Genomic DNA, 24,680 nt, shown 5'->3' with positions numbered 1-24,680 from the left:
GTATATTCCCACTTATGAAATATTGTGCCACATTTTGGTAGAACCCTTTTTTCTAGCAGTGTAGCTACGGGGCTCCTGCAGCCCCACCCCTTTCCTCAGCATACCCCACAAATTGAGTGTGAGGCTACAAAGGGGGCGAAGTGCCCTCCCACCTCCGGTCTGCCTAACTTTATGCCTGGGTGGATGTGAACCCCTCTGATGTCCTCATAGGCAGAGTCTTCTCTTCTATGATTTAGTTTAGCATTTTCAAATCGCAATCTGTCAAAATCATCTAAAATCAGTAGCGTAGCTAGTGGGGGAGCGGGACCGGAGCCGCTCCCCCACCGAGCAGGAGTTGCACCCTTTTAATTACTTAGCGCCTTTAAAATTTTTACTCACCCAGCGGTGCTCTGGAACTTCTGTAGCACTTTGGCATCGGGTCCTTCACTTGTTCCGGTCTTTGGTGGCATTGTGGTGGCCGGGGGAGCTGTCCTTTAGTGCCGAAGACTAGAGCGAATGAAGGACCCAATGTTGAAGTGCTGCTGAAGACCCGAAGCACCGCCGGGTGAGTACCAGGGGGTGGTGCCTTTTTTCTCTGCTTCCCCGTTGTTTTCCACCTGGCTACACCACTGTCTAAAGTATCTCTGATTCGTGATGGCTGGTCACCATTTCCAGTACAAGGTGCTCCTATTTGGCACCCAGAGTACTTACAAAATGTCTTTCTGCAGTAGTGGCTTATTTAAGGAATCAGAGTATTTTTATTTATCCCTTCTTGGATGATTAGCTGCTAAAGGCAACTGTGCATGAGGACCTGATGAGCCACATAGCCACTATGACCAAACTTCTCTCAGACCTAGGATTCTTTCTATTCTACTCAAAGGATTCCCTTTAAAGGGGCCATATTAAACTCTGTAGAAGGGAGAGTTTTTCTGCCAGACTACAGGTTTCTAAGAATGGGAAAGAGTATATTAAAGATTTGAAGTTGTCCTATACAGAGGGGCAAGGTTTCTCATGGGTTTTATGGCAATCACTACCTGTGGACTCTGCACAGCTGAGAATGAGACCCATTCAGCAGTGGATGTCCTGGGTCTCCAGCCCAAGTTGGGCCAGCTTTCAATTATTGATTATCATGCCTCACCACCTTATAGTATGTCTAGACTGGTGGTCAAACAGGGAACACCTGAATTACTTGACAGTTTGAGGGCTCTGGTCATCCAAAGAAAGAGCATTGCACATCAGCATGCTGGAACTGGGATTTGACTCTCAAATCATTCGTCTGTATTCTGCAAGGGAAGGTTGTGCACGTAATAACAGACAATACATTGGTAATGTATTGTATCGACAAATGAGAGAGCTCATTCCCCCCCCTTGTGTGTGGAGGTGACAAAGTTATGTGATTGGTGTATCTGCCATGACATTCATCCTGTGGTACTACATCTGGCAGGCGAGAAAAATGTAGTTGCAGATCTCCTGAGCACAGATGGCTCTCAGATGCACAAGTGGTTCTTAAAGGATAAGTGAGTTCAGACTGTGTTTTTGAGGTGGGGTCAGCCAGTTGTGGACTTGCTCATGACAAGACCCAACAGGAAATGCCACTGTTTCTGTTCAAGAATGGGCCAGGACAGGGCATGGGTGATACTCATTGCCCCAGCATGGCAATGTCAGCAGTGGTTTGCTTATCTCATTCATGCATCTTCCTCTGTCCTCAGATCTGTCCCATGAGGAGGATCTTTCATCTGCACCCGCAATCCCTTTACCTGATGGCTTGAGTGACTGGGATTTGACTCTGTCTATTCTTGAGCAGTTATGTTTGTCATCTGTGCAGAACATACTAGTTAGTTTTAGAAGACAGTCCACTAGAAACTACCACCATCTGAAGTGGTCAAGATTTCAGGCATGGATGCATGGGAAGTCTGGTTCCCCTACAGTCTTCTATCCCTTGTGTTCTGGAATACTTAATGTACTTAAAAAATCAAGTGTTGTCTAATTCATTGTTAAAAGTTCATTTGGCAGCCATCTCCACGGATCATACGTTGGTTAATGGTAGATCACTGTTCATGTTTTCAGTAAGAAGCTCATGGAAGGTTTATCAAACTTGTATCCTCCTGTGAGAGATCCTGCCCCTTTTGGGGACCATAATTTGGTTTTGACCATGTAGATAAAACCTCCATTTGAGCCTTTGGCAGAATGTTCATTTTATTATTTGCCTTTCAAAACTGTCTTCGTTGTTGCCATTACATCAGCCAGGGGAGTGAGTGAGTTGACTGGGGTCATGGCTGATTCACCTTTTTACTTCCTTTAATAGAGACAAGGTAATTCTTAAAGCTGATCCTTGGTTCTTGCCTATGTTAGTGGGTATTTTTTCCCCTAAACAACATTCTGATAAAGGGGAATCTGTCCTCCACCAACTGGATGCCCAAAGGGCTCTTGCATATTATTTGGACAGAACTAAGAGTTTTTGTAAAAATGTCTAGACTGTTTATTTTTTATTTATGTCAAGAATAATATGGGGCATACGGTTTCTTCTCAGACTATATCCTGGTGTATTATAGGTATTCAATCTGACCACATTACATTAGAGCTCTGGCTGCTTCTTTCGCTTGTTTTAGGCAGGTGCCAGATGCAGAGATCTACAAAGCTACAGCCTGGACATCCGATGCAGTGAGCTGTAGCTCACCAAAGCTTATGCTCAAATAAATTTGTTAGTCTCTAGGGTGCCACAAGTACTCCTTTTCTTTTTGCGAATACAGACTAACACAGCTGCTACTCTGAAACCTGTCAACCTGGACTTTGGTACACACCTTCACCGAGTATTATACTCTGAATTTGGCTTCTAGAGTGGATACTAGATTTGGCAAGAGGGCTTCAGTCTTTATTCAGTTAAGACTATGTTCCCACCTCCATGTTAGTCTCAGTGCTCTTTATCAATCTGTCCCATAAGTGGGAATATGCAGACCCACTGAAAGAAGAAATGAAGGTTATTTACCTTTAACTGGAGTTCTTTGAAATGGCTCTGCATATTCACACTTCTTTCCCTTCTTCCCCTCTCTGTCAGAATCCTGGTCATGATGTCTCTGGCTTTGTGGAGGAAGCAATTGGGAGGGTGCTCTACCCCATTTATAGCTTCATCTTCAGTATGTTGGGTATGCTGAGGAGAGGGGCAGTGGTGCAGGAGTGCCGTAGCTACACTGCTAGAAGGGTAGGTTCAAAGGGTTCTAGTGAAAGGCACTACAGAGTGGTGCAATATCCCATAAATAGGAGTATGCAGGGACATCTCCAAGAACTCTGGTTTTCTTTACAATAATTCTAAAGATATTTGAAAACTACCTTTTGGAAAGGGGCTGGATCCGTTGTTGTTTGCTTTTTTTCCCCCCAGAGTTTGAGATTGTTGTATACCCAAAAGAATAGTTTTGATTTCTCACACATTAAATATAATTTCTTTGAATAGTTGTGTTTGTGAGAATTTTCATTTTCATCTGGCTGACAATAACAATAATCAGAAAACCCAGACTTTTGGGTTTTGACTTTTTTCTTAATGTGGGCTTTGTATACTTTAAAGTTACACTTGAAAAAAAATTGAGTTTTGTATGATTATAGCTTTGGCCAGCTTCTGGTGTGTTGGTGCTGTTTTCATGTGTTGTCTAATATATTTGTACTCTCAAGTTTGCAAGCCAAATTTGAGATAAAAACATCCATAATTTTTTTAAGGGATTGGAAGAAGTGGGGCTCAGGATCCCAAAGGACCACTTATTTCCCATTTTATTTTCTCGAGGCCTTGCATCATGATGACTGTCCCTGTGTCTTCAGAATTAGCAAAAGGGAGTCACTGTTTAGTAAACACATGGTGATCCCTTTTTTTACCTGTTCCTCAAGGCTGACAGTGCTGCTTTCACAGAGGTCCCAAGCTTGGGTGATATGAGGAGAATTGAATTCAATTGTGAAATTCTAGTTTCCCACATGGTAGCGTGTTCCTCTACTGTTGAGCCAATGGGTCAGCTCACACATTCCTGTTTCATGTATTAAATTTCTAATATACTCATGCAGATATTTAGAGAATTAATATAGAAAAGGGACACTCACATGAAGAAGCAGTGCTTGCCTGAATATAAGCTGGGGAGTAGGCCCTGTGTTCTGTATTGTGGTTAATATGCAGTTGCATCTGCCATACTGATGAACTGTTTCGTGCCTAACACTGCTTTTTCCACTTGTAGAAACTGGAAGTGACAGCTTTCAAAGATTATTGAATCTTTTGGGTGACACAGTTACACTGAAGGGCTGGACAGGCTACAGAGGAGGTCTGGACACCAAAAGTAAGATTTCAGCTGAAATAACTGGTGACAGGTCTATTGTGAATGTGCTGTTAGTGTGCATGCATATGTACAGAATATAAGAACACTCATATACTGTTTACATAACAGACAGTAATAGTCCAGTCTGAGAAGCGACCTACTCAGATACTATTTCCTAAACATATTATTAGACACATTTTGCCATTTTTAATCAAATAATAATAATGTTCTTAATATTATTGGTAAATCTTTATCTCCCCACCACAGACACCACCTGATACAGTTACCATCACTCAGGCTATGTCTGTCATGTCACACTCCTTTCAAAACCTTCTAATACTATTCCTCTGTCATCGTGGGTTGGTTATAGCTAAGCAATGTGAGACACTCCCTTCCTCACAACAGTGCTTGGGATGGGGATATCAGCATGGAGAGGCATCCCCACTGACTATAATAGGAAATAACATATCAGGCACTTCCCCCCAAGCTTTGGCATAGCATACTTCCCTACCATCCCACTCTGCCCCCTGACAGAGCCTAGAATTTGGAGGATTTCCATGATGCAGTCTCAGCCTTATTTATTCCTCACAAATTCACATGGTCTGTTTTCTTAGACTGCATCTTTCCTGTCATGAACTGGCCACATATTCTGTGTCATGGTGTTAGCTACAGATGGCTAAATAGCATAACAACTTCATATACTGTAAAGAAGTCACATTCAGCTCCTTTTTCTCTTAGAGACAAAAATTAGATTTGTCAGGCACAAGTCCTCTGCTGGATAGGACCCCTTCGAATTCATGATGTACTAAAATAAAACTAAACTGGACACGTCTTCCAGTGGGACTCTGTAGGAGGAGTTCATTATTCAGTTGAAGGCCATGATTGAGTATGTAGATATGCACTGGCTGTCAGCCCCAAACACAGGAATATATTTTACTGAATTATGGATTTCTTGAATGGAGATTCTACTGATGTGTGTTGGTGGCTGCATTTGTTTATGTTCATGATGCATTTTCACTGAGTTGCTGAATACATATCTCCTTTCAGGGTAAGTCCACTGGCAGAAAAAATGCATCCGATGAAGTGAGCTGTAGCTCACGAAAGCTTGTGCTCTAATAAATTTGTTAGTCTCTAAGGTGTCACAAGTACTCCTTTTCTTCTTAATGTGACTGTATCGCTAGCTTGGGTAGTCCATCTTTTATATATAATTTAAATTATGCAGGATGTCAAGATTTTATAATGAACTTTGTCCTGTTTAAAGGCAAGTAAGAAGTATGGATTTGAAAAGGAGGTGCCCTGAGACTGTTCTGTGGCAGGAAATTGTTTCCTTTTCTCCTTAGAAATACAATATTGCATAATCCTACTGAGAGTGGTTTTCTTCCTTTGCAGATGATACAACAGGAATATATTCCATCTACACATTGTATCAAGGGCATGAGATTATGTTCCATGTTTCAACCATGCTACCATATTCTAAAGAGAACAAGCAGCAAGTATGTGGTTTTCATACTGATTTTTTCTTAGTAAACCACCGCATGTTTAAAAGAAAAGGTTTTTTAGTTTGTCAGTGAAACTTGTTTTTTGAAATGTAAGACTAAAAAAATCTCTCAATGCTTATGGCATTCAAAATTGTGCCCGATATATAACATTTATATCTTTATTGCCAATACACTTCATTGCATTACCTATCTCAGTTAGTCTTGGAAGGATTATATTTTTATTGATAAAAATGATAAACATCTATTTTACTGTACACACACACAGGCAAACTGAAAAAATATTTCCATTGATGATCAAAGTTTATAGATAAGCAAGGTAAGAAAAATACTGCTTGAGAGCTTATTAGACTTTGATTACTGGACATTTACTTTGTATTTTGACATATGATGTTGATACATTTATGTTGTAATGGTCATAAAGCTTTAATTTTTTGAATCTCAACATCTGCCATTAAATGATAATTTGGTCACAGAGACCCCCTTGGGACTGTCACCTGATGTGTTGAAATTACCTCTGAGCCCGTTTTTCCTGCCAGCTTGGGACTTCCAGAACCCTGTCTTGTTGAGCCAGACACACTAGCCTGCTGCAACCTAGACCCCAAGGTCTGGTGCACGCCCCAAAGCTGCAGACTTAACTAAAAACAGCTCAGCAGGTTACCTATTTCCAGCACCCAGACACCCAGTTCGCAATGGGATCCAAACCCCCAAATAAATTGATTTTACTCTGTATAAAGCTTATACAGGGTAAATTCATAAATTGTCTGTCCTCTATAACACTGATAGAGATGCGCAGCTGTTTGCTCCCCCAAGTATTAATATATATTCCTCCTATTTGTATGCATGTATCATTCTTGAATCTGAAGCTAGAAATATGAAGTATGAGTTTGTTAATAAACAAAAGTGATTTTATTAAGTATAAAAAGAAGGATTTAAGTGGTTTCAAGTAATAACAGACAGAACAAAGTAAGTCACCGAACAAAATAAAGCAAAAACACACAAGTCTAAGCCTAATACATTAAGAAACTGATTACAGATAATATCTCACCCTCAGAGATATTCCAATAAGCTTATTTTACAGACTAGCCTCCTTTCCCCGGCACAGTCCTTGTTAGTTCCAGCAGACATCTCAGTTGGTAACCAGGAGTTTTCTCATGACTGGCAGCCCACTTTGTCCTGCTTCACCCTTTTTATAGCTTTGGCACAAGGTAGGAATCTTTTGTCTCTTTGGGTCCCCACCCCTCCTTCTAAATGGAAGAGTACCAGATTTAAGATGGATTTCATTATCAGGCGACATGGTCACATGTCACTGTTAGACCTCTACTCTCCATTCCCCATGGGCTGACCCACACATACACAGGAAGGCTTGCAGGTAAATAAACCATTTACAACCAATTGCCCTAGTCACTGGGAGTCATCAAGATTCTAAATCACCATTAATGGCCCACACTTTCCTTAATTACAGTAGGACCTCAAAGTTATACTTCATATTTCTAGCTTCAGATACAAGAATGATACATGCATACAAATAGGAGGAATATATTTAGTAGTTTATAACCTTCGTTATGATACCTTACAAGAGACCTTTTGCATAAAGTTTATTCTAGTTACATCATATTCACACTCATAAGAATATTTCCATAAAACACATGGAGTGCAACATCACAAGCATGATCTAGAAATTCAATGAAAGGACTGAAAATCAGCATATCTGGTTTCTGTGCCCAGGTTTGCCACCAGTTTGTTCTTTGACCTTAGGCAAATCTCTCTCTCTCTTCATTCATGAATTACCCTAGTTGTCCTCTTACTGGATCTGAAGCTTGCCAAGCCAATTTGCGGCATCAGAACACCTTAATATCTCTGTGCCTCAATTTTCCTATCTGTAAAACGAAGATAATCTTTTATTCCTTACTTGTCTCAGAAGAGTCCTGTAAAGTTTAATTGCTGAGTGGTGGTAAAAGTTTTCTAAGGCACTTAATATTTCTAATGATCTCTCTTACCTAATTGTTACCACCATAAAAGACACTAAAGAAAGGAAAACAGCCAATAGGTATGGTAGCTCCATGTTTCATAGACTCCTGTTACTTGCTAGAATTATTAGCTGCAGTATTCAGTCAGTGCTGGCTGTTTTTAAATTCATTTCTTAGTTGTGCTTAGGCAGACTTACCAGAATATTTGTGATGGTAATGCTGCTTTTATGTACAATCTGAAATTTCAAGAGAGAGAGGAAACTTCATTTACAGGAAACGCTGGTATAATTGCCTCACAAAACGTTGACACCTCTCACAGTCCAGGATTAGCTGTTCCTTTGACTCCTCACTCAGTCTCTGTTTGGGCACCCCGTTTCAAGTGAGAGGCCCAGCATCTGCACTTCTCTCAAAGTGGAATCTCTCTATTTACCGAACTCTTAGACTGGCTCTCCATGTTGCTGTACCCTTGTTTATCAATCATGTTTCCTCAGCAATTTTAATAAATTTGCCTTTGAAATGCTGTGATCAGTAGGTAAACACACTGACTCTGAACAGCTTCTTCCAAACAAAGTTTTATATCCATGGGAACATAGCAATCAGAGAGAAAAGTGATAGAACAACAAAAGGACAGTGAACATATTGTCTTACCTAAAGCTTAATATTTCTTCAAGACACAGGTAGGTCTAGCTTATCCCAGGTACCTTTCTGCTTCTGGGGACTGTTTCCTTCTGCTTTTCTGCAGACCCTGATGTTCCCTTGCTGTGCATCAGGGCTGCTCTTCTTAAAAGTTCTCAAGTTCTTTGTTTAAGGTTTCCTGTCTAAAGGACCCTGTCCCTGTCCTAAAGTAGAGGATGGTTATGCCTCACTTAGAGACATAACAAAAAAAAAAAAAAAAAGGTCTTGACCCCAGTATTGCTAGTTAAGCATTGGTAATTGGGGCTATATAAAGCCATTAACTTTAGTTTCTGTAGACCAAAAACAGATCTGATAAAGTTGACGTAATTCTTAGCTATCATTAAGCAACCCAGTGACCATCAGAAGTACACAATATTCATAACATTAATACAGATATTTCCCACAGTCTTCAAAACAGCATTTCTGATGCCTAAAAACTGGCCAACTCCACATACTTTATAATTGCTTCCAATACTCACTCTTTAGTAATAAGATCTTAGCTAGAACTGGGTGAAATGTTTTGACTGAAACTTTTTTGGCAAAAGGTGGAGCTTTGGTGACACCAAAACTTCTAATGAATTCATGACAAATTTGCCAAATTGTTTCAATAACACCTTGTCCCAAATAAACAAAATATTTTGTTTTGATATTTTCAAAATGAAACATTTAAATTTTTTGGTTCAAAATTACTTTTCAAACTTTCCAATTAAAAAAACAAAACCTATCAAATGTTTTAAATGGTTTTGTTGAAATTAAATGTTTTGTTTGACCTAAACAATTTTTGTATTTTTTGGAATTGCCAGAGAAGTGAAAAATATATTTTTTCACCCAGCTCTAACTGTAGTACTTTTTGTCTCTTCACACAAAATGATAATTCTCAAACCCCATGCCTAATGGGTGTTGGCATCCTTTCATCTGCGAGAGATGGTGGGAATTGCAGGCTATGAAGTACATGGTTTGCAATGTCTCATGTGACTGAATAGGCCAATCTGAAATTTGCATGATCTTTGGCAGTTATTGCAAATGTATGTATCTTGGTTGGGAGCTGCTTGCTTCCTATGGGCTCTTTTCTGCTCGAGCTGTAGGAGCCAGCTCCTGTCATGGACTCTGATACCCTGATGGAGATGATTGTGCCACTTGTTAAGATAACTTGCCAGCATTTCCCATTTGTCAGGATCAATTCCAAATTCCTTCATATCTCACTTGCATGCGTCTTCATTGTGAAGCGTGGGATGTCCTGTTGTTCTTGTTCCCTCTGATAGCTCCCCATATAGTATGTCCTTCCAACCTATTCAGATGGCCCAGTCAGTGCAGTCGTCTTTGCTTGAGCTGGGCTGTCACAGTTGGTAAATTTGCCCTTTGAAGAACTTCTGCATTAGTGACTTTATCTTGCCATTTGTTGTTGAGTATGCAGCATAAACAACGTAGGTGGAAACTGTTCAGCCTTTTCTCCTGTTGAGCATAAGTTGTCGGTGTTTTCCCACCATACATGAGAGTGGTGAGGACGCAAGCTTGATACGGTAGCATTTTGGTCTTGATGGTAAGCTTTGAGTTGTTCCATGCTCTTTTAGTTAGTCTGCTAAAGGTGGTGACAGCCTTTCCAATGCAAACAATTAGTTCTTCATCCAGGTAGAGGTTGGTGGTCACTGTAGAACCTAAATAGCTGAACTTTTGGACTACTTCTAGCTGATTTGCATTTAAGGTAATAGAAGGATCTTGTGGAACGTCCTCTCTTAACACAACCATATTTTTGATGCTGATGGTGAGAGCAAATGGCTGACGGGTACTTGAAAGGCAGTCCATGAGTTCTTGTAATAGATCTTCATTGTGGGCTATGAGGGAAGCATCATCAGGGAATAGAAGTTCCCTGATTAGCACTTTTTTTTTACTTTGGTCTGTGACTTAAGTCGGGGGCAGGTTGAAGAATTTCCCATCTGATCTCATGGGAGATACACTCCATCTTTCATGTCCTTAAACACACAGTTCAAGAGTACTGAGAAGAAGATTCCAAAGAGTGTAGGGGTAAGAACACATCCGTGCTTCACTCTGCTTTTCATCTCAAAGCTCTCTGAAGTGGACCCGTCAAACTGGACAGTTGCTCTCATGTTGTTGTGGAATGAACGTATAAGACTTAACAGGGTTGGTGGACATCCTATCTTTTCTAGTATTGCAAATAGACCTGCTCTGCTGACAGTGTTGAATGCTTTGGTTGGTCCACAGAGGCGATGTACAATGGTTGGTTTTGCTCTCTGCACTTTTCTTGGAGTTGACGCAGAGAAAATATCATGTCTATAGTTGATCTTCCAGCCCTGAATCCACACTGTGATTCAGGGAGACACGTTTCTCTAGCTGTTGTAGGCTCACTAAGATGACTTTTGCAAAAGCTTTTCCTGCTATGCTTAGTAGCGAGATACCACTGTAGTTGTTGCTTTCACCTTTTTTGCCTTTCTTTTTATACAAAGTGATTATGACTGCATCACGCATCTCTTGTGGTACCTCACCCTCTTTTATAGCATTTAAGTAGCAGCTGATGAAGATATGGTAATAGGCCGTCTTTCCCGCACTTGAGGATTTCTGCTGGGATGCCATCTTTTCCAGGAGCCTTGCCACTTGATAGCAAATCAATGGCCTTGCTTAGCTCTTCTACAGTGGGCTCCACATCTAGTTCTGGCATGACCTTTAGAGTTGGTATTTGGTCCATTGATTTGCTGGTGGTGTTTCTTTGTGCGTATAGCTCTGAATAGTGTTCAACCCAATGAGACAACCGCTTGCTTTTTTGTAGGTAATGATGTCACTGCTGTGCAATTTGAGAGGGCAACCTTGTGACAATGAGACCTAGAGCTTTCTTCAGGTCATCATACACGATTTTGAGGTTTCCTGTGTCTGAGGCTGTCTGTATCTCTTCACAGAGCTTGATCCAGTAATGATTTGCACAGCATCTGCTTGCTCACTGTATCTTGGTTTTTGCATGTCAAAGTCTCATTCTGGTGCTCTCTGTTGGCTTCTTGTTGTGTTCCAGATGGACACTGTTCTTAATATTGATGAGAGGTAATAGATCTGCTTCATTTTCTTCAAACCAGTCCTTTTTTGATGGTCTCTTTCCCCAAGTGTAGCTAAAGCTGTTTCATGGATTGTTGTTCTTAAATCTTCCCAAAATTCCTCTGCCTTCTCTGGTAATAACTCCCATGCATATTAAGTTCAAAAGCTTGCCCAAACTCCTGGCATTTCCTCCGGTTTTTGGTGTTAATAGCTTTTTGGCTTGCTTCTACGTTTTGCTCTGTGTAGTTTCTTGGCTATATTCTTCACTTTGGTAATAATCAAGGAGTGGTCACTGTCACAATCAGTTCTGTTGAACGTGCGAGTGTTGTGCACTAAGGGTAGGTCTTTCCTCCTGATGATAACAAGGTCTAATTGGAGCTAGTGCCCTGATCATGGATGTCGCCATGACACTTTAAGAACATCCATACTGGGTTAGACCAAAGGTCTATCTAGCCCAGTATCCTGTCTTCCGACAGTGGCCAATGCCATTTGCCCCAGAGGGGATGAACAAAACAGGTAATCATCAAGTGATCCCTCCCCTGTTGCCCATTCCCAGCTTCTGGCAAACAGAGACTAGGGACACCACCCTGCCTATCCTGGCTAATAGCCATTGATGGACCTATCCTCCATGAACTTATTTAGTTCTCTTTTGAACCCTGTTATAGTCTTGGCCTTCACAACAACATCTGGCAAGGAGTTCCACAGGTTGACTCTGCGTTGTGTGAAAAAATACTTTCTTTTGTTTGTTTTAAACCTGCTGCCTATTAATTTCATTTAGAGGCCCCTAGTTCTTGTGTTATGAGGAGGAGTAAATAACACTTCCTTATTTACTTTCTCCACACCAGTCATGATTTTTTATACCTCTGTCATATCTCCTCCCCCCCCTCATTAGTCCTCTCTTTTTCAAGCTGAAAAGTCCCAGTCTTATTTATCTTTCCACATACGCAGCCATCCCATATCACTAATCATTTTTGTTGCCCTTTTCAGAATCTTTTTCGATTCCAATATATCTTTTTTGAGATGGGGCAACCACATCTGCCTGCAGTATTCAAGATGTGGGCATACCATGGATTTATATAGAGGCAATATGGTATTTTTTGTCTTATTATATATCCCATTCTTAATAATTCCCAACATTCTGTTCGCTTTTTTGACTGCCACTGCACATTGGGTGGATGTTTTCAGAGAGCTATCCACAATGTCTCCAAGATCTCTTTCTTGAGTGGTAACAGCTAAGTTAGACCTCATAATTTTATATTCTAGTTGGGATTATGTTTTCCAGTGTGCATTACTTTGCATTTATCAACATCGATAAACACTTAGTGGTGATCTTTTCCTGTAAAATATGAATTGGTAATGCACATTTGGATTTTGGGCACAGAATTCAAGGAGTTATTGGCCGCTCTCATTCATCTTGCCAATGCCAAAATGTCGTAGGCAATCTGGCCATGAGTTGTCTGCACCGATTCTTGCATTAAAGTCACCTAGGAGGAAAAGTTGCTCACTTGATGGTATTCTTTTGATGACTTGATGCAAATAGTTGTAAAATGTATCCTTCTCCTCAGGGCTAGATTTGAGTGTTGGTGCATGGGCAATAATGATGTTCATAGAGCTGATTGGTCGTCTGAAGTTTAAGTGAGATGATATGCTCTGACTTCCAAATGGGTGTTTCTAGGAGCTTTACCCACTTGTTTCTCAAGGCAAAACTGACACTGTGAAGACTATTTTCTTCGCTGCTTTTACCTTGCCAAAAGAAGGTATAATTGGCCTCTTGGACAGAACCAGCATCTGCAAGTCTTGTTTCTTCTTTGTGTGATTGCTCATATGTATTCCACAATAGATGTGCACGCTCGCCACGTGCACCAGTGCCAGAATTTTTTCCCTAGCAGTACCCGTAGGGGGGCAGCGACCCCTGGAGTGGCGCCTGGCGTGGTATAAGGGGAGCTGCTTGCTTCCCCCCCACCACCCCAGTTCTTTCTTGCCTCCAGTGAAGGTGTTGGAACTGCTCTGCTCCAGCTTTGCTGTAGCTCCATCTCCAGTACTGTTCGTTCATTCAATGTTAGTACCTGTAGTTAGTTAGCTGTTTAGTTAGTCAGCAAGCCCAGGCCAGGGCATGACTTGCACCCTGGGGTTTAGTCGTGTGGCTCTTGTTGGCATTTTATGCCAAGAAGTGACCCCCACTGCAGACTGTTTGAGCTGTTTGGGAGAAACCCATATCAGCGAAAGGTGCAAGATTTACAAGTCATTTAAGCCTTGGACCAAAAGAGAAAGGGACATTAGGCTCCGGGCTATCCTGATGGGGTCGGCACTGACCACGACTCCGGCATGCTGCTCCGAACTGGTACCTGGCATCGTGGCGTCGGTACGCGGCGACCCTCTGGTGCCATTGACCAGTCGGCACTACTGCCCATTCTCTGGGCATGCTAAGAGGGCCAGAAAGACTCCCTCTTCGCAGCGGCACCGAGGGAAATCTGGGACAGAGGCTAGACCCATGTTGGGCAGTCCTCACTCCCCACCGGGCCCATGCCTCCGACTCGCGTTGAGCGGAGTAGCCCGGCCCCTTCAGAACAGGCCACTCCGGATGTCCGGATGCCTTCCACGCCTGCAGCCCTCCAGGCGGCCAGGAGCACTGCCGATGTCGGCCCCATGCTCCAGAGGCAAGCCGCCGCTGGGATCCCTGCAGTCGCCTCCAGCTCGGTCTTGGTCAAGGGAATGTTCTCAACGCCGTTCGCTGCCCAGTGACCGCTTGGGGCAGAGTCCAGGTGGATCGCCCTCAACGCCGACCAGACTGTCTGGCTGGGTTCCACCCGTCTGGGACACTCTGCACCGCTCGTCCTCAAGGAGCAATTATTGACGGGACCGAGGCAGATGCCGCCAACGGTCCTCATCTCGGAGGGGGTACCGCAGCCGTTCCCGGCAAGGTCGTCGATGCCATTCCCGCTCGGACTCCCACTCCAAGTCTCCGCCAAGACATCGCAGCCCCGGATGTCGATTGTCGGCATCTCTCCATTGCAGGTCCGCCCGTCAAGGCCGTTCACGGAGCAGCTGCTACTGTCGGTACTGGTCCTCAACTTCAAGATCATGGTCCCGTGGCCGACGACAATCCCGGCACTGCCGCTCCTCCCGGTCCAGAGGTAGCAGCAGATCTTATGCCAGCCCGGCCTCCGTTCGTAAGCCGTCCCTCGATGGGCTAGACCAGCCAAGCCAAACAGCCGGCCCTGCTGGTGCCACAGCAGATGCAATGGTACTGAGCTTTGTGGGCCGGCCCAATGGTACCAGTGGGCACCGTGGCCTCCAGCACAGCCCCCGGTGGGGGCTCGCTCGGTAGCCGGAGCTTCAGAAGCACCATCGGCCTCCCTCTCCAGACCCCCCCAGGAAGGAGTCAGTGGGATGTGCATCCTTGGCACCGTTCCTGGAGTCCGATCAGGTGGTGGACTCTCCGGTGCCGGCTGATACCCAGAGCACCGCACCGGCCTCTTCATCTTGCCTGGAGGAGGCGATTGCGGCCCTGCCCCTCTCTGTCCTGCAGGAGGACTTCAGGGTCCATCAAGAACTCTTAAAGAGGGTGGCAGCAAGCCTCCACCTCCAGGCAGAGGAGATGGAGAAACCCTCAGACTCTCTCTTTAACATGCTGTCCTCGTCGGCACTGGGTAGGGTGGCCTTGCGTCTCCATGAAGGGGAGGCTAAAATTTCAAATGCCCTGTGGCAGACACGGGCCTCATTGGCCCCTATCTCTAAGAAGATGGAACGCAAGTATTTTGTACACACCAAGTGGCATAAGTACTTATATACCCACCCGGCGCCCAACTCCCTGGTGGTTGAGTAGGTCTACCACAGGGAATGGCAGGGTCAACCAGCGCCGACCCCAAAGAATAAAGACTCTCAGAGACTAAACTCTTTCGGAAGGAAAATTTATTAGTCTTCGGGCTTCCAGTGGTGAGTGGCAAATCATCAGGCTCTCCTGTGCTGGTATGAATTCAATTTGTGGGGCTCCCTGCCCAAGTTTGAGGACTCCCTCCAGGAGCACGATAGAAAGGAGTTCAAGTCGCTTGCGAAGGAGGGGGCAGCGGCTGCTAGGGTGTACCTGCAGTCAGCCTCGGCTGCTGCGGATACAGCTGCACAATCCATGGCCTCTGCGGTGTCCATGAGACTGGCGTCATGGCTCCTGCTCTCCGGGCTTTCCAGCGAGGTGCAATCCTCCATGCAGGATCGCCTGATTGACAGGAAAGCCCTATTTGCAGAGGAGACAGATACAAGGCTGCACGGCATGACAGATTCCTGCACGACCCTCCAGACTCTGGGCCTATATGTACTGGCTCTGGCAAGACCTAAGTTGCTTTAACTTGCTCTGGCAAGACCCTCCCTAAGTATGAGGCCGCCCATAAAAAACAGTGGGACTATAAGAGATGCCCTCAGAGGCAATCTCGGCCGACCCCCCAGCCTGGTTCCTCTAAGGGCAAGCAGGCGGGGAAAAGGCACTTTTGATGGGCAGCTCGGGGGGACCCTGCCAGCCCTCATCAGGGATCCACCCTCAATAAAGCTACCCTTCTCCAACTGGCTGTGTGCTTTCCTCCCGGAATGGTTGCAGCTAACCTCGGACCGATGGGTCCTCAACACCATCTCCCGGGGTTACACCCTCCAGTTTACTTCCTCCCCATCCAACAACCCCCCTCCCCTATCCCTACTGGGGGACCCCTTGCACGAAGCTCTGCTTGAGCAGGAGGTGGGGTGGCTCCTAGAACTAGGAGCAGTAGAGGCAGTGCCCAAGGAGTTCATGGGCAAGGGGTATTACTCCCAATACTTTCTTATCCTGAAGGCCAAAGAGGGGCTCAGACCCATCCTGGACCTGCAAGGTCTGAACCAGTACATGGTGAAACTCAAGTTCCGTATGGTTTCTCTGGCCTCTATCATCCCCTCCTTGGATCCTGGGGACTGGTATGCTGCCCTCGATCTGCAGGACACATACTTCCACATCCACATATTTCAGAGGCACAGGCGCTTCCTCTGTTTTGTGGTGGGACAGAATCACTACCAATTCACGGTCCATCCACTGCTCCCGGGCTGTTTACGAAATGCATGATGGTGGTAGCGGCCTACCTCAGACGGCGGGGGGGGTTCAGATTTTTCCCTATCTGAACAATTGGCTGGTCAAGGGCACCTCCCGGTCGCAGGTGAGGGATCACGTGGCACTCCTACTGTCCATGTGAACAGCCTTGGGCCTGTTGATAAATAGCACCAAATCCATGTTAGTCCCGGTCCAACGCAGAGTTTATTAGGGCGCTTCTGGATGCAGCGTCGGCCACAGCCTTTCTCCCGCCAGACAAATTCGAAACTCTGAAAGGTCTGGTCAACTCAGTTTTAAAGTTCCCGGTGACAACAACCTGGGTTTGCCTGCAGCTCTTTGGTCACATGTCTGCTTGCACGTACGTGGTCCGTCACGCCAGACTCAGGATGAGGCCCCTCCAGGTCTGGTTGGCCTCTAAGTTCTCCTAGGCCATGGATAGGATGGACAAGGTCCTCACCGTGCTGGACTCTGTGAACACCTCCCTACAGTGGTGGTCCACCCCAAACAACATGCTCCAAGGGGTCCCGTTCAGGGACAGGGCCCCGTCATCGGAGCTGGTGTCCGACACATTGGACCTGGGTTGGGGAGGTCCATATGGGGAACTTTCAGAACCAAGGCCTAGGGTCGGCCCAAGACCTGACCCTACATATAAACATCAAGGAACTCAGGACAGTGCGGCTGGCGTGAATGGCATTTCTCTCGCACCTGAAGGGCAAGGTAGTCAGGGTCCTCATGGACAACATGGCCTTGATGTTCTATAACAGGCAGGGCGGGGCCCGATCCTATGCCACGAAGCCCTCAGGCTGTGGGACTTCTGTATAGCCCACGACATCCACCTGAAGGCCTTCCACCTACCGGGCACCTGGAACGAGAGAGCGGATCGCTTTAGCAGGGACTTTTCCTTGCAACATGAGCGATCCCTCCACCCAGAAGTGGCCCATCTGCTCTTCCGAAGGTGGGGAACTCCGCAGGTGGACCTATTTGAGACTCGGCAGAACTGGCGATGTCCCCAGTTCTGCTCCAGGAGGGATTTGGGGAGGGGCACTATCTCCAATGCCTTTGTCCTGTCCAGGTCAGGCCGGCTTCTCTACGTCTTCCCCCTGTTCCCTCTAATCAGCAGAGTCCTGCAGAAGATAAAGACAGACAAGGCCTGGGTTCTTCTGATTGCCCTGGTGTGGCCCAGGCAACATTGGTATGGGACCCTCATGGGCCTGGCGGTAGCTCCACCGTGGCCGTTGCCACTCTGCCCAGACCTGCTCTCCTGAGGACCAGGGCTGCCTCCTCCATCCCAACCTAGTAGCTCTTCACCTCATGGCGTGGCTGCTCAATGGTTAGGTGGAGAGGAGAAAACGTGCTCAGAACAAGTTCAGCGCATCCTCCTTGAAAGTAGATGACCCTCTACTTGCCGCACTTACTTGGCAAAGTGGTCCCATTTTTCTAGATGGACAGAGGACCCCAGAGTCTCTCCCGTGACCACCCCGATCCAGCTTATTCCTGACTACCTCCTCCACCTGAGAAACCAGGGCCCGGCGCCCTCATCAGTCATGGTGCACCTGGCAGCCATATCGGCCTTCCATCCGCTGGTGCAAGGGCACACAGTATTTTCCAATGCTATGACTGGCCAGTTCCTTAAGGGTTTGGACCATCTTTTTCCATATTCTAGACCCCCGGTCCTGCAGTGGACCTAAACCTGGTGTTGGCTAGTCTCACGGGGCCCCCATTTGAACCACTGGCCATGTGCTCCTGGTCTCACCTCTCATGGAAGGTGGCCTTCCTGGTTACAATCACGTCAGCCAGGCAAGTCTCGGAGCTCAGGGCCCTGACCTCCGAGCCGCCATACACGGTCTTTTATAAAGACAAGGTTCAGCTCCGCCCGTGTTTCTCCCGAAGGTGGTCTCCGCCTACCACATGGGTCAGTACATTTTTCTACCAGTCCTGTGCCCCAAGCTTCATGCGTACAGTGAGGAGCACGGTCTCCACACGCTTGATGTACGGCGGGCTCTGGCTTTCTACCTTGAGCGGACCAAGCCGTTCAGAAAGTCCTCGCAACTGTTCGTCACCTCGGCTGAGCATGTGAGGGGCCAGCCGATTTCCACGCAGCGGCTTTCCAATTGGATCACTTTGTGCATCCATTCCTGTTATGAGCTGGTGGGTGTCCCGCACCACCCATTGTGAGAGCACACTCGACTTGGGCGCAGGCCTCATCAGCTGTCTTCATGGCTCACATCCCCATCCAGGATATTTGTCATCCCAAACCAGGGATGATGCCGGGTTCAACAGGGCTGTCCTCCTAGAACCTGGGAACTTGTGAACTCTTACCCATCTCCAACAGATATAGCTTGGAATCACCTATTGTGGAATACACATGAGCAATCACTTGAAGAAGAAAAGTTACCTTTTCCATAACTGGTGTCTTTGAGATGTGTTGCTCATGTCTGTTCCACCCTTCTTTCCCTCTGTCAGAGTTGTCTGGCAAGAAGGAACTGAGGGTGGGGGGAGCGCACAGCTCCCCTTATACCACGCCAGGCAGGCGCCACTCCAGGGGTTGTGGGGGCGCTCCCTCCTACGGGTACTGCTAGAGGAAAAACTTCCGGCACCGGTGCACGTGGCGAGCACGCACACTTATTGTGAAATAGACATGAGCAACACATCTCGAAGAACACCAGTTATGGAAAAGGTAACTGTCTTTTACTGTTGTTGTACCCAGGCTGAAAGGGACCGGATAATTTTGTAATGGGCCTCTCACTTAGAGAGCTTAGTTACAAGGGACAAGGCCTTAAACCAAGCAGAGATCAATAATTAACGTCTGAAAATGCAGACAAAACATTTCCCTTTGATCAGATTTCAGCATCTCTTTTGTCTGAGTCTGAAGTTCCATAGTCACTTCTGAAGTCTGGTTTCATGGTTCTCAGATTGAGGTTAGTGAAATCCAATTTCATTTAGACTAACCTTGATGCTTTCAAATTAAAAATGGACTCCTAACAAGTCCTTTGCAGTACACTGTGTAGTAAGGTATATGTCTTCTTGCTTTCCCTTCCTCATAAATAGAATTAAAAATCATTCTAAAATTTAATTTGCATGTAATTCAGTTACATTTAAATAATATAGATAATTATTTCTAATTAATTTCAACAAATATATTGTGTTTGGGCTATAAATAGACATCAGTTCCTCATATTTCCATGGTCATTGTACAATTAGATCAAGAATGAATAAAGAATAAAGTAGCTTCACAGTATTTTGACATTACTATAATGCACTTTTAAATGCCTATATTTAGATAGGTTTCAGAGTAGCAGCCTTGTTAGTCTGTATTCGCAAAAGGAAAAGGAGTACTTGTGGCACCTTAGAGACTAACAAATTTATTTGAGCATAAACTTTCGTGTGCTACAGCTCACTTCATTGGATGCATCTGATGAAGTGAGCTGTAGCTCACGAAAGCTTATGCTCAGATAAATTTGTTAGTCTCTAAGGTGCCACAAGTACTCCTTTTTTTTTTTTTTTTTGTATTTGGATAAAAACAGAATAGTATGTTTGTATAAATGATGCCTGCACACACTTCAGATTACTGTCAACTGCCATCATAGAAAAAGTGCATTAAATTCAATAATCTCATGTTGTGTTTCATTGTTCTTTCATTTTATTAATACTCAGGATCCAATTCTAGTGATGGTATCTCTCCTTTTTGTAGGTAGAAAGGAAGCGTCATATTGGAAATGACATTGTCACCATCGTGTTCCAGGAAGGAGAAGAATCTTCTCCAGCATTTAAGCCCTCCATGATTCGCTCTCATTTTACACGTATCTTTTGCTTTCTGTTTTTTTAATTGACTAAAGCTTCTTTACAAACCCCCATTAAATCCTTCCTATATGCCATTCACAGAAGAGAAAAGTATATTTTAAAAGGAAATTGCACATTACATTTTATGGATTACTTTATTTTGTATCCCTAACTCTATCTTGCGAAAATTCTCCATCATGAACTACATCAAAGGTGTGCAGATTAAAAACAAGCAGACACTTTCAAATCAGATGCTTTTATTATTAAAGGATTCTTCAGATGGCTTCACAAAGTTAACTCCATATACATTTCCAAAAGTATATTTTCAGAAAATATTTCTGCTATTGATGTGAATAAATTTTTCAGTACCCACTGAATACTGCCTCAAGACATTTAGAGATAATTTATTTTAGATATTATAGATGGGATGGGAAACACAATTAATGTAAAAAATACCAAAACCTTCAGAGTGATGGGTGACATTTTAAAATTGCATTATGACCTATATAAATGAACACAATACTGAGAGTCAGGAACTTGTGAGTTCTAAACCCAATTGACTACATGGTCTATTGCTGTTACCCCTTTCTTCTTGCCCACTTGTTTGTTTTATCCACATGTTTGATCTTGTCTTAGATTTTTCTTTGAGCAGGGCCTATCATTTACTGTATATTGCTAAAGTGCCTAGCACAGTGAGGACCCACGTCATAGAGGCCTCTAGATGCTACTGCAAAACAAATGTTAATAAGACTTGTGGAAGTCACTTTATCTCTCTATGCCTGAATTTCAGTATTAGTAAAATCATGACAATAATTCTTACCACATGGGATGTTGAGAGGATTAGTTAATGAATTTTGGAGAAGAATATTTCTCTCTTATCTAACACACTCTTGGGTTTCAACAATATCAAAGTTCTAAAGCCATTGGTCCAGACATGCCACACCTGTGAGAAAAATGCAGAAATTGGGCTTGTTTTTGTCTTAATTGGCTTGTGAGTTGCTTGTTGGCTAGTTTTTGGCTTGTTGCTTGTTGTAATTTGTTGCTTCTTTTTTTTAATCAGCTTTCTGCAAGTAGGGAGCAAGCAGGGGCAAGTGGGGAGAGAGTCAGGGGTACACAGCAGGCCCATCACAGTCCCAGACTGCACGCTGGGGGGGACCTAGTCACAGAGTGTGGCGGTTCTTAGGGATTGGCTTGTTTTGGCCTTGTTTTGAAATGGCATTAGCTTCAATTTGGCTTATTGTGAAAGTCGGGGTGCTTATTTACCTTGTGAAGTTGGCAACTGTGCATTGGTGATGGCAGGGAGCATCCTTCACCAGTCCCTGCTATGTAATGTGGACAACTCCCTAATGTGCCAGCTGCCAGTTCTTTTCAGACGATAAGTAGTGGTTGAGCTCCATCTTCTCCATGTAGTGGGATGGAAAGCTACTGTATGGCTTTACTCCCTCACTCTGTTAGCAAAGGTCCTGATGAAACGCAGGAGAGACACCAATTCTAATAGACTCCTTTTAGGACAAGACAGACAGGTTCTTGAGCCTGTTTAGTGCATTACTAATCTCATCAGGTTGAGTGTCTGAATATACTGGATCATATGTATAGAGCAAGTCTTTACGTCTCAGCCTGGGAATTCTTCTCTGTTGCATGACTCTTGAGAGAAATAGAAATACTTATTTTGTCCAAGCAGGTGTCCCAGGTCATTGTGTAGCTCAGAAATGCTTTTGGACTGGTGTGAAATCCTACATGGATCCTTTTACATACCCAGTGCAAAAGTCAGTTATCTTTCACCTTCTACTCTGTTTGGGACACAGACATCTTCCCTCCAAGCCCACTTGGCAGTTGTTCTAGTATTTAAGGAACTGGATGTTAGGCCAGTGTCCACAGTAGAGGTGGGCTGATGTTTTTGCTTCAGTAGTTCATTCATTGAAAAGAAGTTTTGGTCAACTTTAAACTATTCACAAATTTGCTAAATCGTTTCAGCTAGAAAAAAATCGGGGTTGATAAATAAAACAGCTAGAGGAGCAGGCAGTACCCACTTTGTAGCTTCTAGCCGAATGGTTAGGACATACACTTGGGATGTGGAAGACCAACTTCAAGTCCCTACTCTGAAACGGATTTAGATCCAGATGTGTCCTCTCCCCAGATGATAGTCTTCACGACCAGGCTATTCTGGGATGGGTCTTTCTCCATCTCTACTGCTGAAGCTGTTCCACTCTGTATAAAATATGTGAACAGAATAATGCAGAAAGAATAGCAAATGTGGCAGGTGACCAGCTTAGCTTAACAGAGAAATCTTCGGTGAGCAGGAACACAAAAGAAGGTTACAAGAAGTGGAAACTTGGACAGATGACTAGAGAGGAGTATAAAAATATTGCTCAAGCATGCAAGGGTGTAATCAGGAAGGCCAAAGCACAATTGAAGTTGCAGCTAGCAAAGGATATGAAGGGTAACAAGAAGGGTTTCTACAGGTATGTTAGCAATGAGAAGGTTAGGGAAAGAGTGGGATGCTTACTGAATGGGGGAGGCAACCTAGTGACAGATGATGTGGAAAAAGCTGAAGTACTCAATGTTTTTTTTGCCTTGGTCTTCACAGATAAGGTCAGCTCCCTGACTGCTGCACTGGACACCATAGTGTGAGGAGGAAGTGAGCAGCCCTCAGTGGTAAAAAAAAAAAACAAAAAACTGGTTAAGGATTCTTTAGAAAAGCTTGACATGCACAAGTCCATGGGTCCGGATCTAATGCATCCGAGAGTTCTGAGCGAGTTGGCTGATGTGATTGTGAACCGTTGGCCATTATCTTTGAAAACTCATGGTTATCGAGGGAAGTCCCGGACGATTGGAGAAAGGCAAATATATAGTTCCCATCTTTAAAAAAGGGAAGAAGGAGAATCTGGGGAACTACAGACCAGATAGCCTCACCTCAGTCCCTGGAAAAATCATGGAGCAGATCCTCAGGGGAATCCATTTTGAAGCACTTGGAGGAGAGGAAGGTGATCATGAACAGTCAACGTGGATTCATCAAGGGCAAGTCATTCCTGACCAACCTGATTGCCTTCTATAATGAGATAACTAGCTCTGTGGATATGGGGAAAAGCGGTGGACATGATATACCTTGACTTTAGCAAAGCTTTTGATATGGTCTCCAACAATATTCTTGCCAGAAGTTAAAGTAGTACGGATTAGATGAATGGATTATAAGGTGGATAGAAAGCTGGCTAGATTGTCTGGCTCAACGGGTAGTGATCAATGGCTCGATGTCTAGCTGGCAGCCAGTATCAAGCAGAGAGCTCCAGGGGTTGGTCCTGGGGCCAATTTTGTTCAGCATCTTCTTTAATGATCTGGATGATGGGATGGATTGCACCCTCAGCAAGTTTGCGGATGACACTAAACTGGGGGGAGAGGTAGATCTGCTGGAGGGTAGGGATAGGGTCCAGAGTGACCTAGACAAATGGGAGGATTGGGCCAAAAGAAATCTGATGAGGTTCAACAAGAACAAGTGCAGAGTCCTCCACTTAGGACGGACGAATCCCATGCACCGCTACAGACTAGGGACCGAATAGCGAGGCAGCAGTTCTGCAGAAAAGGACCTAGGGGTTACAGTGGACGAGAAGCTGGATATGAGTCAACAGTGTGCCCTTGTTGCCAAGACGGCCAATGGCATATTGGGCTGAATTAGTAGGAGCATTGCCAAAAGATTGGGGCAAGTGATTATTCCCCGCTATTTGGCACTGGTGAGGCCACATCTGGAGTATTGTGTCCAGTTTTGGGCCCCCCTGGCAGAAGAATGTGGACAAATTGGAGGGTCCAGCGAGGGGAACAAAAATGGTTAGGGGGTTGGGGCACATGACTTATGAGGAGAGGTTGATGGAACGGGGCTTATTTAGTCTGCAGAAGAGAAGAGTGGAGGGGGATTTGATAGCAGCCTTCAACCACCTGAAGGGAAGTTCCAAAGAGGATGGAGCTAGGCTATTCTCAGTGGTGGCAGATGACAGAACATAGAGCAATGGTCTCAAGTTGCAGTGGGGGAGGTCTAGGTTGGATATTTCATTAGGAGGGTGGTGAAGCACTGGAATGGGTTACCAAGGGAGGTGGTGGAATCTTCATCCTTAGAGGTTTTTAAGGCCTAGCTTGACAAAGTCCTGGCTGGGATGATTTAGTTGGGGTTGGTCCTGCTTTGAGCAGAGGGGTTGGACTAAATGACCTCCTGAGGTCTCTTCCAACCATAATCTTCTCTGCTTCTATGAATAGTCATTGGGCCACACAAAGAGAGAATGATTCTGTTGCCTGGTGGCTAGGGTATGCACTTGGGAGATGCAACTTTAAGTGTCTTCTCCAATGAATATTTAGTTATTTATACAAAAGAGAACAGCTTCAACAGGAGAGAGCGAGAGAG

At 44.6% G+C, this 24,680-nt stretch overlaps 1 protein-coding gene and 1 long non-coding RNA gene across 13 annotated transcripts in view; one reads left to right on the top strand and one right to left on the bottom strand.

Moving 5' to 3' along the window:
• GARNL3 (GTPase activating Rap/RanGAP domain like 3) overlaps window positions 1–24,680 on the top strand; it is a 209,786-nt gene that overhangs the window by 94,598 nt on the left and 90,508 nt on the right. For 11 of the 12 annotated variants that reach the window (XM_043498770.1, XM_038374925.2, XM_038374927.2 and 8 more), the window contains 3 exons: window positions 4,191–4,289; window positions 5,658–5,761; window positions 20,205–20,313. In XM_043498770.1, coding sequence (XP_043354705.1) covers window positions 4,191–4,289; window positions 5,658–5,761; window positions 20,205–20,313 — 312 coding nt within the window. The remainder of the gene's footprint in view (window positions 1–4,190; window positions 4,290–5,657; window positions 5,762–20,204; window positions 20,314–24,680) is intronic. The other variant, XM_043498775.1, reaches the window with a different exon arrangement.
• Window positions 1,050–23,584, bottom strand: LOC122456885. Its single transcript, XR_006276043.1, has 3 exons — window positions 23,399–23,584; window positions 13,137–13,142; window positions 1,050–1,062 (listed from the first exon to the last, which is right to left on the bottom strand). It is a non-coding gene; the product is annotated as an uncharacterized LOC122456885 (long non-coding RNA).

The sequence above is a fragment of the Dermochelys coriacea genome, chromosome 16 (assembly GCF_009764565.3).
Source record: "Dermochelys coriacea isolate rDerCor1 chromosome 16, rDerCor1.pri.v4, whole genome shotgun sequence".
NCBI lineage: Eukaryota > Metazoa > Chordata > Testudines > Dermochelyidae > Dermochelys > Dermochelys coriacea.
Note: the sequence above shows the minus strand (reverse complement) of the source record. Positions and strands in the feature narration are given on the sequence as shown.